The 13,420-nt window shown below is 32.1% G+C and overlaps 2 protein-coding genes across 2 annotated transcripts; both read right to left on the bottom strand.

The window, feature by feature from the left end:
• Positions 1-1,309: 1,309 nt before the first annotated feature.
• Positions 1,310-2,365, bottom strand: LOC123230033. Its single transcript, XM_044656128.1, has one exon. The coding sequence runs from the start codon at positions 2,066-2,068 to the stop codon at positions 1,475-1,477; it is 594 nt and encodes a 197-aa protein (XP_044512063.1). The 5' UTR covers positions 2,069-2,365; the 3' UTR covers positions 1,310-1,474.
• A 5,739-nt stretch (positions 2,366-8,104) lies between these two features.
• LOC123230131 (vacuolar protein sorting-associated protein 9A-like) lies at positions 8,105-13,138 on the bottom strand. The gene is made up of 5 exons (XM_044656259.1): positions 12,837-13,138; positions 11,871-12,018; positions 11,162-11,332; positions 10,037-10,216; positions 8,105-9,616 (listed from the first exon to the last, which is right to left on the bottom strand). Exons 1-5 carry the CDS (start codon positions 12,926-12,928, stop codon positions 8,774-8,776), a joined length of 1,434 nt encoding a protein of 477 aa, XP_044512194.1. The 5' UTR covers positions 12,929-13,138; the 3' UTR covers positions 8,105-8,773.
• Positions 13,139-13,420: the final 282 nt, after the last annotated feature.

Raw genomic sequence — 13,420 nt, 5'->3', positions numbered from 1 at the left:
ACCAATTTTTAAAAAATTATATATAACTAACTAAAATAAATCACATTGTTAATAGATTATTGATTGAAAACTTTAATCTACAAACTTCAACTTAAAAATTTTAATATTAAAAGTTAACTTTAAACCATAACGGAAAACTTAAACTCTTAATCTTTAACCCTAAATATTAACCTTAAATCCTTAATATTACCCAAGCCTAAACCCTAAATCTTAACTTTAAACCTCAAACCCTAGGAATTGGCTAAGAGAAGTTTTGTTGGTTAAAGAAATCTTTGTATGTTCTTAATCAATTTCCAAGGGCCTAGTTTGAACATTCTGAGAAGACTGTCAAAGGTTATGGTTATTATAAAAGCCAAGCTGATCATACGATATTTTACGAGCATTCAAAGAATGGGAAAGTTGTATTTTAATTGTATACGTAGATGACATAATTTTGACAAGTAATGATTTTATAGAGTTGCAAAATCTGAAGGAATAACTAGCATAAACAAGTTACTTATGTTACTCTATCTTATGATGTACTGCTACATTTTGTTGTAACTTTTGAACTGAACTTTATACAGCAGCTGGTCATGGTGGTCTTGATGTTGATGTTAGCAAATTAAGCAGAGCAGTATTGTTGATTTATGCGTCAATTAGAAAGCTTTCAGGGAGAGTTCTTATTATCAAATTTCTAGCGGAGTTGTAAAATGTAATTTTTAGATTTTTAGATATCAACTATATAGTAAAACTGGTGGTGAAGTAATAAAATATCCAAGGAGAAGACCTGAGTTTGAGTATGCCATGTTTGTAAAATCTTAATTTATTTTATGAATTCGGTCTGATCAATGTACTCAAATTTATCCGTCTAACCAATGCGGTCATGTGTGTTTGATTATTATAATAATTCTTGTTGCTCAAGGAAGCATGCTGTCCAGTCCCATGTTAACAATCTTTTTCCTTTTTCCTTTTTCTATAGATTCATTTCGAAAATGCAGTAACCTAAACTAAATAAACAGAGATTCTCCTGGAAAATGCATTTTGTTTTGACCGTTTTCATTTCATGACTCTTCCATATCAGTTTCCCAGATTTCTAGGGCCTGTCTTTTAAGAATTTAAGGAAACATCTATATGAAACGACAACTTCATCTTCTTTATTTCCTCTCTCTATCATCTCTTCCAAGAGTGAATTTCTTTAGTGGGAATTTCCCAGGAACTTTGCATCATCTTCTCCATTGTTAAATAATACAATGAAATTTGCTTATCACATGTCCTCAACCACACTGGTCAAACTGGGATTTTTAATCTATATCTAATTTCATAGACAGACTGATTAATAATAAACATCACATAAGATTATGCCAATTAAACACATAATAATTGAACAATATCAAAATTGGAATATCATCAAAACAAACCCTATACATTTTCTATGCAACTCTCATTTAATTTCATCTCATCACATTTAATTGGAAGAGAACGTATGTTTTTTCATTCAAACAGTTGAGACTTCAAGTTGATGCCTTGGAATTTGAAGATGTTGTAGCTGTAAGCTCTTCAATGCACCCCCACCAGATCTCCTTTTCCAGAGGCTGTTTTCATCTCCTTTATCGTCTGGCTTTGCTACCTTCTTGATCACCGGCAGAGGAGGATCCATCTCGATTATGTTAATACAAACATCACTCTCTTTAACATCTTCAACCTTTGGCTTATTACTTACCCCATTCAAGCTCATTTCTTTTCTTCTGCAACAAGTAGTAGTTGTAATGTTTGTATTCGCAGTGAGATTGTTCCCGGAAAAGAGCTTCTTGAGTTTGAAGTACTTGACATTGTTGTTGTTGTTGGTTTTAGTGGAAATGGTGAGTTTGTGAGAAGTGGGGAAGCCGACTATCTTGTTGGTTCTCTTAACTTGGCCCATGCAACTGATCTTGGGCGATAAAGGGTCGCCAGAAACGGAGGTTGATCGATCTTCCCATTTGGGAAGCACCGCGTCTTTGATGGAGGGCCTTGAGCAAAGCATAGGCAAGAAAGTACTCTTATGAATATGCAAGTTTCGGTGGTGAAAATGGTGATTATACCCATTTCCCATGTACAAAATTCGATGTTGTTGAGAGAAAGAAAGAGATGAAATGGTAACAAGATGATTGAAAACTATGCCTGTTGCTTTGTTAGAAAGAGAGAAACAGGGGCTTGAGTTAGGATAAGAGAAGAGGCTAATAATAAGAAGAGGGCATTGAGTATGTCAAAATATATTTTTTTTGTTTAGGTTTTTTAGGTTTGATCAAAGCAAGAAAAGAGATTGTTGAGATCGTAAAAAAATGGACAAAGACTTGTTTTTTAGCAAGAAGACTGGCGTATAATTCTTCAGTTTACTGAGTCATCGTGACTACAAATTTTAGAAGAAGAAAGATCAGGACAGACGAACTCTATTTTAACACATGGGAAAAGACAAGCAACAGCCCCAGAGGACCACCAAGTTTTTGATATTTTTAATTTATTTTGGGGTGTACAACGCATAAACCAATTACCATAAGATAAAGGAAGCAAAATATTTAATGGGTTATTATTATTATTATGCTAAAACAGGGATGGATTGAAACTTGTACACGAAGCTGGCCAATTTTATCAGGCCGACTTTACACGCCACTGCTCCTAGAATCATACACTTACCCATCTTTTGTCTCCTTCACCCTTTATGGTCAATCCCCTTATTCAACACTCTTGTCTTGAAAGAAACTTCACATTCAATGTTTATACTAATATAAGTCCAGCATTCTCATTTATAATATTTCATATTATTTGCTCTAAGTATAAAATTTCTTAAGTAGTTTGATGGAGACAAAGGATATTAGTTTCTGTAAATATTAATATTGGGTCTCTTGGATTATCATTAAAATTTATATCATAGTCTCGAGATGTGCTTAGGTTTGAGACATTAAGGTGTTAAATTAAAATTAAACTTTTGATTTATCCAATATAGTGATTATGAAGTTATTCATTGAAACTAAAATTTTATTTGTTTGATATGATTAGTTTAACCTTAAAAGATCAATTCGATTTGAATAGAGTTTTTCATTTATAATTTTTTGAAATATTAGATTCAACTCAATAGATGTTATTCTTATTTATTTTAAAATTTTAAATCAAACTAAATAGATTTAGATTTTTTTTTAATTAAAATGGTTTTAGATTTGCTTGTATGTGGTGTAACTACTGTGCCATAAGGTTAAAGCCACTCTTCCCATGAACCCAATTACTTGAATCCCTTTGGTTTTCTGTGTGTTACTTATAGATGTGTCCAAATCCCAACCAGTCAAGTCAACACATTATCATAATAAATAATTACACACATAATTGAAGAGAATCACGTTTCCTTTACATTTCCCACCGACTGTTTGGTCTTAAAAAAAAATTTCGTGCATAAGTCCTATATTTTCATCTAAAATTTAAGCAAACTATGGTAAGTGTAGAGATTGGAATTATCAAATTACCTTTGTTTGTTTGATTGTTGTTATTAGTTATTTAAAATAAAGGAAAAATGATTGAAATATTTTTATTAATTAGTTATTTTTCAAGTTTACTTTTGAATAATTTGAGAACAAATAAGGGAGAAAGAGAAATAAAGAAAATTATGATTTTCGTAATTCGAATTTGGATTACACCTAAATCTATTAGATGATTGAGTGGTTGCAAGTCTAACCATTGAGATTACATCTTGGTTGGTGTGACTCTAACCATCGGTTAAGGACAAGATTATCATGATTGATGATAGGAACACCGTCATCAGCTAGAGGTTGCTAAGTTAGATGAGCCAATCACTTGATTAATGCATTCAGTGTGTTTTTTGAGCATGATGGGAATTGAAATTAGAAACAAAAGTATGAGACATTTTGGTAGTATAGATGAACCAGATGGCTGCAGTGATGGAATCTCGGACAGAGGACCTGTAGTATCTCTAGATCGGGCAAAAGCAAAAGACCCCCTATGTAATTTTAATGGCACTATACCTTTGGATCGAAACCATTAAGCAAGATAGCAGCAAAGCAATAAGGTCAATGGAGGAAAAGCAAATTGCTGATGGAGGCAACGATAGATGTTGCTTGTTTTCCTTGAACTAGGGTCAAAGAGTAGTTTTCAAAGTATTGGGGGTTGAGGGTTCTTATGAAAAAGGATAAAATGGTGATTCCATTGGTTTATTAGAATTTTGGGAATCATAATTACTCTTATACATTCAACATTTAATTAGTTTTTTTTTGTTAATTGAGTTAAACTTTATAACTAAAAGTGAGATTTATACATTTAACCAGTGGAAAAATATTTTTGGATCAAACTTTGAGCGGAAAAATGTTAACCACTTTATATAAAATTAAGGAGAATGACTATTTTCCACTTATTTTTTGCCTCAATATATCTTCCCACTCTTGAATTTTAAAATAATAATTTCTCATTTTTCATTAGTTTCTATTAATAAAATTCAATAATTATATGATAGATACTAAAAAAACAAAAATACCCTTCATTACTTTCAATGTTTACTCAAGTTGGATTTTGTTCTGCCTCCAAAACTTTATTAAATATATTTTCATCCATAGTTTATACTAATTTTAGGATTAATAATTATGAAAAATAAATTTAAAAAAATAAAACAGTAGTCGATGATAAATGTCACTAATGCCAATTAGAATCTCATTTGAATAGTGTGATTTAACCTAAATCACATTAGAATTGTGTAATTTTAACTAAATTACACTATTCTAATGTGATTTCCACTTAATCACATTGAGATGATGTGAATCTTGGAACAATTTTAAACTGAGATAGTGCGATTAAGCAAGAAGCACATCATACTGAAATCACACTTGAGAGGATGCAATTCTAAGTAAAATTGCATCAAGATTGTGCGATTTGAATGACATTGCTTATTCCCAATGCAATTTCAACTGTAATATTAATTATAATCAATGTGATTATGAGCTTATGATTGATCGGAGTCAAAATTAGAGTTTTGATTTTTTCCAAATAAAGTTAGGGCATTTAAGTGATAAATATTTTAAGTTTGAAAAGAAAAATGTAATTTATTTATATTTTATGAGTATGTAATATTAATTCTATAATATTTCTATATTTTACAAATTAATAAAAATATTTTTTAACCATTAAAACTAAAATTTTAATTTTGAGTAAAGATCAAAAAGTGTCCATTTTTAAAGTTCAAGGATCAAGGCGAGGAGAAAAAAATAAGGATAAAAATAAATGTATATAATTTATAGGGAAATTATAAAAAATAGGCAAAAGTAAGGGGGTTAAAAAAAATTACCCAAAAAATTCAGATTAAAGCAAAAATACCCAACTTTTATGAATTATCGAAATTACCCATATATAAACCCAACAAATTTTCCCGATTCTCACTGTGAAATCACTGTTCAAAACAGGGAAAATTCGAAATTTTTCCCTGTCCCACTGTCGGTCAGATTTCCAACGATTTTCGTGGTTTTCGACAACCAAAAATGGCACAGCACGTTAGAATATCTTCCGTCATCTTGTTTGAATTAAGTTATTGTTCATATTGAGATTTGAGTGAGATTTTACGGTTTAAGGTTTAGGGTTTCGATTTTGAACAATACTTGAAATGTTTTGATTTTTGGTTGTTTTGCTTGAATTGCTTGAGGGGTTTTGTGTTATTGGATGTGTAGATTTGATTTGTGTTGAAATTAAATACTGAAATGACTGTTTTTGATCGAAAAATGGATTAGATCTGCCGACGCTATCGTGGGATGGGGGGGAAATTTAACGTTTTGCAAAATCTTAGGGGGAGGGGGAACAGTGGGAGATCCATGGGGGTCCGTGTGAAATTTTACACTGAACCATGGGTTGGGTGAAAATTAACTTTTTTAAAACTATAGGGTTTATATGAGACAAACTTTGAACGGTCATAACTTTTGATCCGAGTGGAGTTACGAGGTCTGTAATATATCAACGCGAAGCTCGTTTTGAGCTCTATAACGACAACCAGTTTGCTGGTTGCACCAAATTTGGAGGCCAAAATAAAACTGTTTTAATGTGTATTATGTAGTTTTTTTATTTTATCAAATTTAGGATTTTCGGTTTTTATGATTTTGAGTTTGTTTGTGACCGGACTAGACTTTTTTCATATGTAATTTTCAAATTTGATATGTGTAATTATGATGTGCTTTTTAGACACGTTTTACGATGTAATTACGAAATTTTTGATCGATTTTTTGGTTTTCTCGTTTATAAGCTATTTGAACGTGTAGTTTTTGAAATTTAGATTTGTTTTTTAGATTTTCGAGTAATTTTTTTATTATTGACATTCTAGGGTGTTTCAATATATTTATTTATTCATAACATGTTATTTTCAATATAGTTTTCATGAATTGGTTTTTTCAATTCGAATTCAGAAATATGAATTTCTTCTTTCCGAACGAACCCGTAGTAATTGATATTAAATAAAAATGAGAGTGAAAGTAAGTATTTAAGTGATATAAGAGATGTATGTAATGAGAGTGAGAGTGAGAGTGAGGGAGTTTATATAAATGAGGGGAAGGGTAATTTTGGTATTTTAGAAAAATCCATGGGCATTTTTGCTTAGTGGGAGGGTATTTTGGCCATTTTTTTATAATTTCCCTAATTTATAAGTTAATTTGAGTAACCAAAAAGTAAGATTCTAAGTATAAAAATAAAAATTTAAATTTTATTCGATGATATTTTAAAATTACACTTTTAATTTATCTAAAATAATAGTAATGAACCAATCATTGATTTCAATATTTTACTTATTTAATAGGATTAATTCAACCAAAAAGATGGTTTTGTTAACAAAAAAAAAATTATATACATGACCTTAGCATAGCTCCTCTTCATGAATTTAGGAAGTGTTTTTGGTAATAAATAAATAGAAAAGAGGTTTTTATGTAGAAAGAAGCAATAGTTAATGTGTTTGGTGAAGGGGGAACAAAAACACATGCAGATTGCGTCTCATCAAATCACCATGTCTATGTGACTCCACAAATTATGCTTGTTTTGTTTCATTCACTCATAATAGAACAAATATAATTCAACCATTGAATTGAAGTACAGGCAATTTAGGGCCCGAGATGGAAAATGCAGGAGTTAAGCACAGAAGCAAACAAACAACGCCACCCCCAAGGGCAAGGGCGTTAAATTATATTTATTATTAGTGTCTGCACATTTAAGGAAACTTTGTGGTGATCATTTTATATTTGCCCTAATCCCACCAACAGCATATGCCACGAAATTTCCTTGCAACATGTCTAAAATTATTAGGTTTTATATTTCCTGCCTGCGGTACCATAACTATTATGCGAATGAAAAGATAAAAATATGCATCCATCGATTAAAACTTATTCAGTTTGAACATGTAAATCAGTGCAAACAATAATTAAAAAAAACCATCAAAATTTGCAGTTTAACAGTTAACACCATACAAGAAATGAAGGACGACCAAAAAAGAACCAAGTACTTTGTTGCAGTTGTATATGTAGGCCTTATCTCCACAATTACACATCGACATCATCTACACATCTACAATAATCTACACATCATTATCATCTGCACATCGAATCATCTGCACAACAAAATCATTTGCACAACAAAATCATTTGCACAACTACACTTCAATATCATCTGTCTACTAACAAAATCATTTACACAACCATCTTACTTAGCAAAAAAAAAAATTAACACAACCATCTACACATCAATATCATCTGCACAATTTTCCATTTTACCCTTCCTTCTTATAAATACCAACATGTCATTTTACCCTTCTCATAAATACCAACATGTCAAGAGGAATGGGTCAGCCCTTAGCACGGCTTAGACCTTCTTTTTTTGGCACAACTCACAAAATGCAGGTACGCCAGGGCTGATACAGCCCGCAAGTCGGTTCGATATGACTCGTTAAAAATAATAAATAATTTTAAAATTAAAAACATAAAAAAAATATATAATATAGTGAACTGACCCGTTAAGGGCCTTGGCACGACACAACCCACTATCATGTCTTCCAACATGTCAATATGTTAACAAGATTAGAACAAATTAATAAGGAATTTTACATTTGAATAAAAAAACAATCTAATTAAGAAACAAACAATTATTATGCAAATTTGAAGCTTGTGATAAGCATGACACTTGAGGTTGTTGAGAAATATTCTAACAATTATGAGAAATTTACTTACATTTATGTTTTTTCCAGTTTCTTTCCCAATGAAACAATGTGGTTCCTTAATTTTCATCTTCTAGCAATACATAAATAAAATTTTTCATGTTCATTGATGAAAACTTAAGAGTTTTTGGTCAAACACAGGTAAAATGAGACTGCAATGCTTGGGCCATACCTCAACATCCCAAATATAATCATCCCTAGAGCTATCTGTGAATTATCCTTTCAACATTTTCAGCTTTTAATCCAGAGCCACCCATATATGACAACAGTAGCACCATCAATACATGGATATAATCTCTAAAAGAAGTTGAAGTGACCAGCACCGAAAATTTGCATCTTCTCAGGAATTATCTCTGATAAACTTTCAATGCTATATTCCCATATCTTCCCTTGATTTTCTAACTGCACTTCTACGATTCACCTGGAATATATATTCAGATAGCATATACCAGTATCCATGAGCCAAAGCTATTTTTATCAAAATTACCTTTCCACAAGAAGACAAGAGAAAGAAAGAGCCCTGACTGCTTGGCCACCCCATTGAAGACTTAACAAGTCTACACAATATGCCTTTCAAGAAGATGCTCATTTAGTAGTTCCATCATTTTGCCCATCTTGATGTACATTTGGCCCATCCTCTAGCAACTGGGATTCAACATTATCTTCGCCAGAAACTAAAGCTTGATCAGAAACATCATCTGAGACACTAGTATCTTTTTGTGATTCATCATTCAGCTCTTCTGTTCTATGATCTTCAGATTCCTTCACAATTTCAGTATGATGTTGGGCTTTATGCAAATCCAAGGAAGGAAGTGAGGGCGTAGCACCACCCAATCCTTTGGAAAGACAGACATATTTAAAAACAAGCTGCTTATAATTATTTAGCAGGTCTTCTACATCATTGATTGTAAGGTCACCAACATGTGCAAACAAATACGGATACTCCTGAAAGATTTTGTTTGCCTTATCCTCCTTCAAAAGCATATTTGCCCCTTTATTTTCCAACTCTGAGAGGGATGGAACTTTAGTTATTGGTACCTGATCTTTTGCAAACATTACTTTATTACTTCCAGACTTTGTTTCAGAAGACTTGGGCCCTGTCATAGGCTCCGTTTCCTTATTAGAATTTAGTGCCTGATGTTTAAATTTCATAAGCTCTTCTCTGGAAATTTGTCCTGCAGTTTGATCACTTTGATTAGAAAGACCATCCATATCTGTTGAAAGTCCGGAAAGAAGGGCTCGAGCAGATTCCATATTCATTTCAAACTCAGATTCCTCCATCGAAAGGGCATGTGCATCAATGTTTGAGATGAAAGACTCTGCAGAAAGCATATTAGTGAAAAAGTAGGCTGCTTCTCCAACCAATCGAGACTGAGACCTGAATCTTTGTATATACAAAAGATTTGAGTGTAGCTGTGGAGGGTTTGCCTGAAAAAAAATTAAAAAAAAAAAAAACAGCCATACAAAGTAATTCTTACATGGGAAACCATTAAACATAGATCATTAAAAATGACATCTCAACAAAATGTAAACATATGTCAGTGTTATTTGAGTTGTAGTTTCTCGTTTAAAAATAGAAAAACAACAAAAAAGTTTTGCCTTCCAACAAGCAGAAGGACAACCTCCTACCAAATAATTTATGATGTGCACTCGTTGAGTCTGTGAAAATTTCTATCGTGACAATAATCACAGTTCAATCTTCTATCAGCTCAATGATGACAAGTAGAAACAAACTAAATAATGTCAAGGATTGATTAATCTCAGCACTATATCGTATGGCATGTTGTCCCATTAGATGTGAATCATACCATGTAGACAATGTAATAATACTAAAATTATTGATCCTACCTTTATAGTAACATAAATTAGGACAGGAAGAAATTCATCAGCGCCAGGGGGATTATCATTTGAAGCCATGGAAGCATTTAGGAGTAAATTGTTGATAACCTTGCAACAATTGAGAATACATACAAGCTTATCTCTTGGAGCCTTGTACATATTTATCTTCTGCAGCTCTTTCTGTGCAAGCTGACAATTTAAAAATAAAGATGCTGTGGTAAGACAATATTGAAATAAATGAATCAAGAAACACATAATTAGGTTCTTCAAGTCAAAACTACTACTAACAGCAAAAATAAGTGTCCACTTGTTCTTTTCCCCTTTTAATGTGGGGAGTTCAGTTGAAAGCTTCAAAGATATACTTTTCACCACTACAAACTTAATGACTTCAAACCAATGAAATTACAAAAGCAAGTATCCCCACAGAATGTCATATATCACAGTTTAGCTATCCACAAAGAACTCAAACTTGTTCCAAGAATCTATTAAATGTTTCTAAAGCATGTATCATTAACATCCATTATGCACTATATCATTTCACAGTTATTGACAGTTATCTTGGCAGCATAATCACATTCTACTCTCGTTACATGAAACAAAAAGAACAATTAACATCCAAATATTGTTATTCTGGAAGTGGTTTAGAGTGACCTCAAAAGAGAATAATTGTAATAGGAGGTAAACCATGAGACTTCGGAAAATTGTTTGACACATAGGGTTACTTCTAGGGGAGAAAACCGATCATCAAACTCAGTGTTATCTTTTTTCTTTTTTATATGTATAAAATGTAGACTTATTTATCAAATGCAAAGATGATCATTCATGGAGAAAAGAACCATATAACACATTTACCAAAATTGTATTAATATCAAAAGATAAATATAGCATTACAGCCTTTCATGAGTAACAATGCCTCAAAAAAAGATTGTAATATAGCATCTTGCCTCCTACATAAATAGCATCCAGCATAAAGTCTAATTGCCCAAAACAGATTTAAACAATGCTTTGCAAATGACATAAGTGTTCCACATGTAACATGCTTATAATTTCAGCAAAGTCCAACATGACAACATCTAGAGAAGTACTCTATATACCAGATAGAAAATAAATCGAGATGTGAAATCTTCTGCTTACCAGCCATGATGATTCGTTTTGAAAGTTTGATTTAATATCCAAATATTCAGGCCGAATAAATTGTTGAACCAAAGCAGTCCTCTCATAAAAGTTTTCATCAAATTTCACATCATCAGGAATTGATGCAAATACATGCGTAAACAATTTTGTCATTACATACTTCTCTAGTCCCTGTATATGAAGAACCCAGAGGTAAAAAAATTAACAAAATAAGAAGTATCATCCATATCAGAAATTATGAACAGGAAGTAAATCCATATATGAATGAAATTTAAGCTGTACAGAATCAAGTCATTCAGTAGTTTTATAAAAGACTTGACAATAATTATCTTCCAAATATTTGCATCATTCAATTTCCTTAAAAGCAGTCATTATGGCCAAAAGGCCAAAGTCCATAGATCCAAAATTCACGAAAACAATAACATTGGACTGAATGACATTGTTTTACAGGGGGTTTTGAGCTAACTTTGTATAGTTTGATTGTTTTCACATGGAGATGGGATCAAAAAACGGATTCACATTTCAGATTTTTTTGAACACAATCTCCATTTCGGGACAATTATATTATTAAGTCTATCCGTATCACTACCTTGGCTTTAATTCTTTTTATGTACTAGAATCACAAACACAAACACTCAAAATAAAACATCATGCTGCCAAAATCATATCTACAAAGAGATGTCATACAGGTAAAAGCCTAGTTACTCACTTCGCCGGCACTCTCCAGCTCCTCCTCTGAACAACCAGCCCAAAGTGGATGAGCCCTAAAAGCCGCTTCCATATTGCCAAAGAACTCCTGCACTGCAGCACTATCCCTTTCTGGATCAGGAGCTTTGTTTGAGAATGACACGATGAAACTGCAAGAAAACGTTCACATTCAAAACATCGAGCATGACTGCCTCATCAACAATACAAATCTAAACTATCAAAATTGGAAAAAATAAATCACTGCAATATGGAGATTTAAAATATTTAATAACAGCCCCAACTTGGCTTAACCCTCCAGCTAAAATCTAGCATTATCACGACCTGTGAGATTCATAGACTCACAATTAATCAAAATTAATCAAACAAGTAGCTACTTAATTTATTTCCTAACATTTATTTTAATTTCTCTGATAGATTTCATTTCAAATATTGTATGCGGTTCTAGCAATTAGCTACCATTAGATAAAAACTCAACAAAATGATTGGACATCAATTAACATGACCTGTGAGATTAACACCAACGCTGAATCAAATTTTCTATGTCTCTTAATTAGGCATTTTAGAAATAAACTACCGGCAGTAAATTACTACGTCACCAACCACTTTAACTATGCTTTCAAAACAGATGCCCCACCAGCCATAGAAGCAATAAATTAGAGGCTTTTTTCCAAGTAGGTGATTTAAACGCTGATGAAACAATGAAGAATTCTTGCTGAACCACATTGGCTTAGAGATTCAAATACTTAGCAAACATCAATTCATCAAAGTTAAGTTTATCCATTATAATCTTCTTTAAATGTTAAAAAGAGTTGCCATAATTTAAAATTCATTAAATTCATCAGCTCATTTATCAAGCGCTCATCTAACAGTTCCAGGCTGAAGCATTACAAACATTGACTTAATATAATCTTGAATGGATCAACTTAGGAAAAGAAAATCTTAAGCTCAAAAAGAACAGGAGATGGACCTCTTGATGGATTTGACGAAATCGGCGGCAGAGGGTTGGCGCATGCGTTCTAGAAAGTCCTGCAGGCCCAAGAATACGTCCGCGTTCTCCATTGAACTTCCACCGTCAGATTGCAGGGAAAAAAAATATCAGAGCTTACAGTGACGAGAGAGCGACGGAGAGCTTGAGCAATGTCAGATGTCTCCTCCAGATGAAGTTGATTATGGAGATAAGTGGAATTAACAGATGTTTAAGGTCGTTTTTGGTATTCGGTAAAACAAAAGATTAAAAGATAAGCTCAATATCTTTGGAAATAGTTTCATTTTATTTCTGTCCAATAATTTTGTGATACAAAAATGTACGAACACTAATTTAATTGTCTAATTTTATATATAACGCAAATGATAAAGGAATTGACAATCCCATTTTGTTAGTCGTCACCACTTTATTTTGAACCGGAGTAAAATGCATATTAATATACTTATTAATATCTTATAATATATAATATATATCTTATAATATGATATAGTTAATATATTATATGATATAATATATATTATTAATATAGATGAATATATTTTTTTTTAGATAAAATAATAATGTAG

Source organism: Mangifera indica, chromosome 11 (genome assembly GCF_011075055.1).
Source record: "Mangifera indica cultivar Alphonso chromosome 11, CATAS_Mindica_2.1, whole genome shotgun sequence".
Taxonomy (NCBI): Eukaryota; Viridiplantae; Streptophyta; class Magnoliopsida; order Sapindales; family Anacardiaceae; genus Mangifera; species Mangifera indica.
This window is presented reverse-complemented; position numbering and strand designations above follow the sequence as displayed.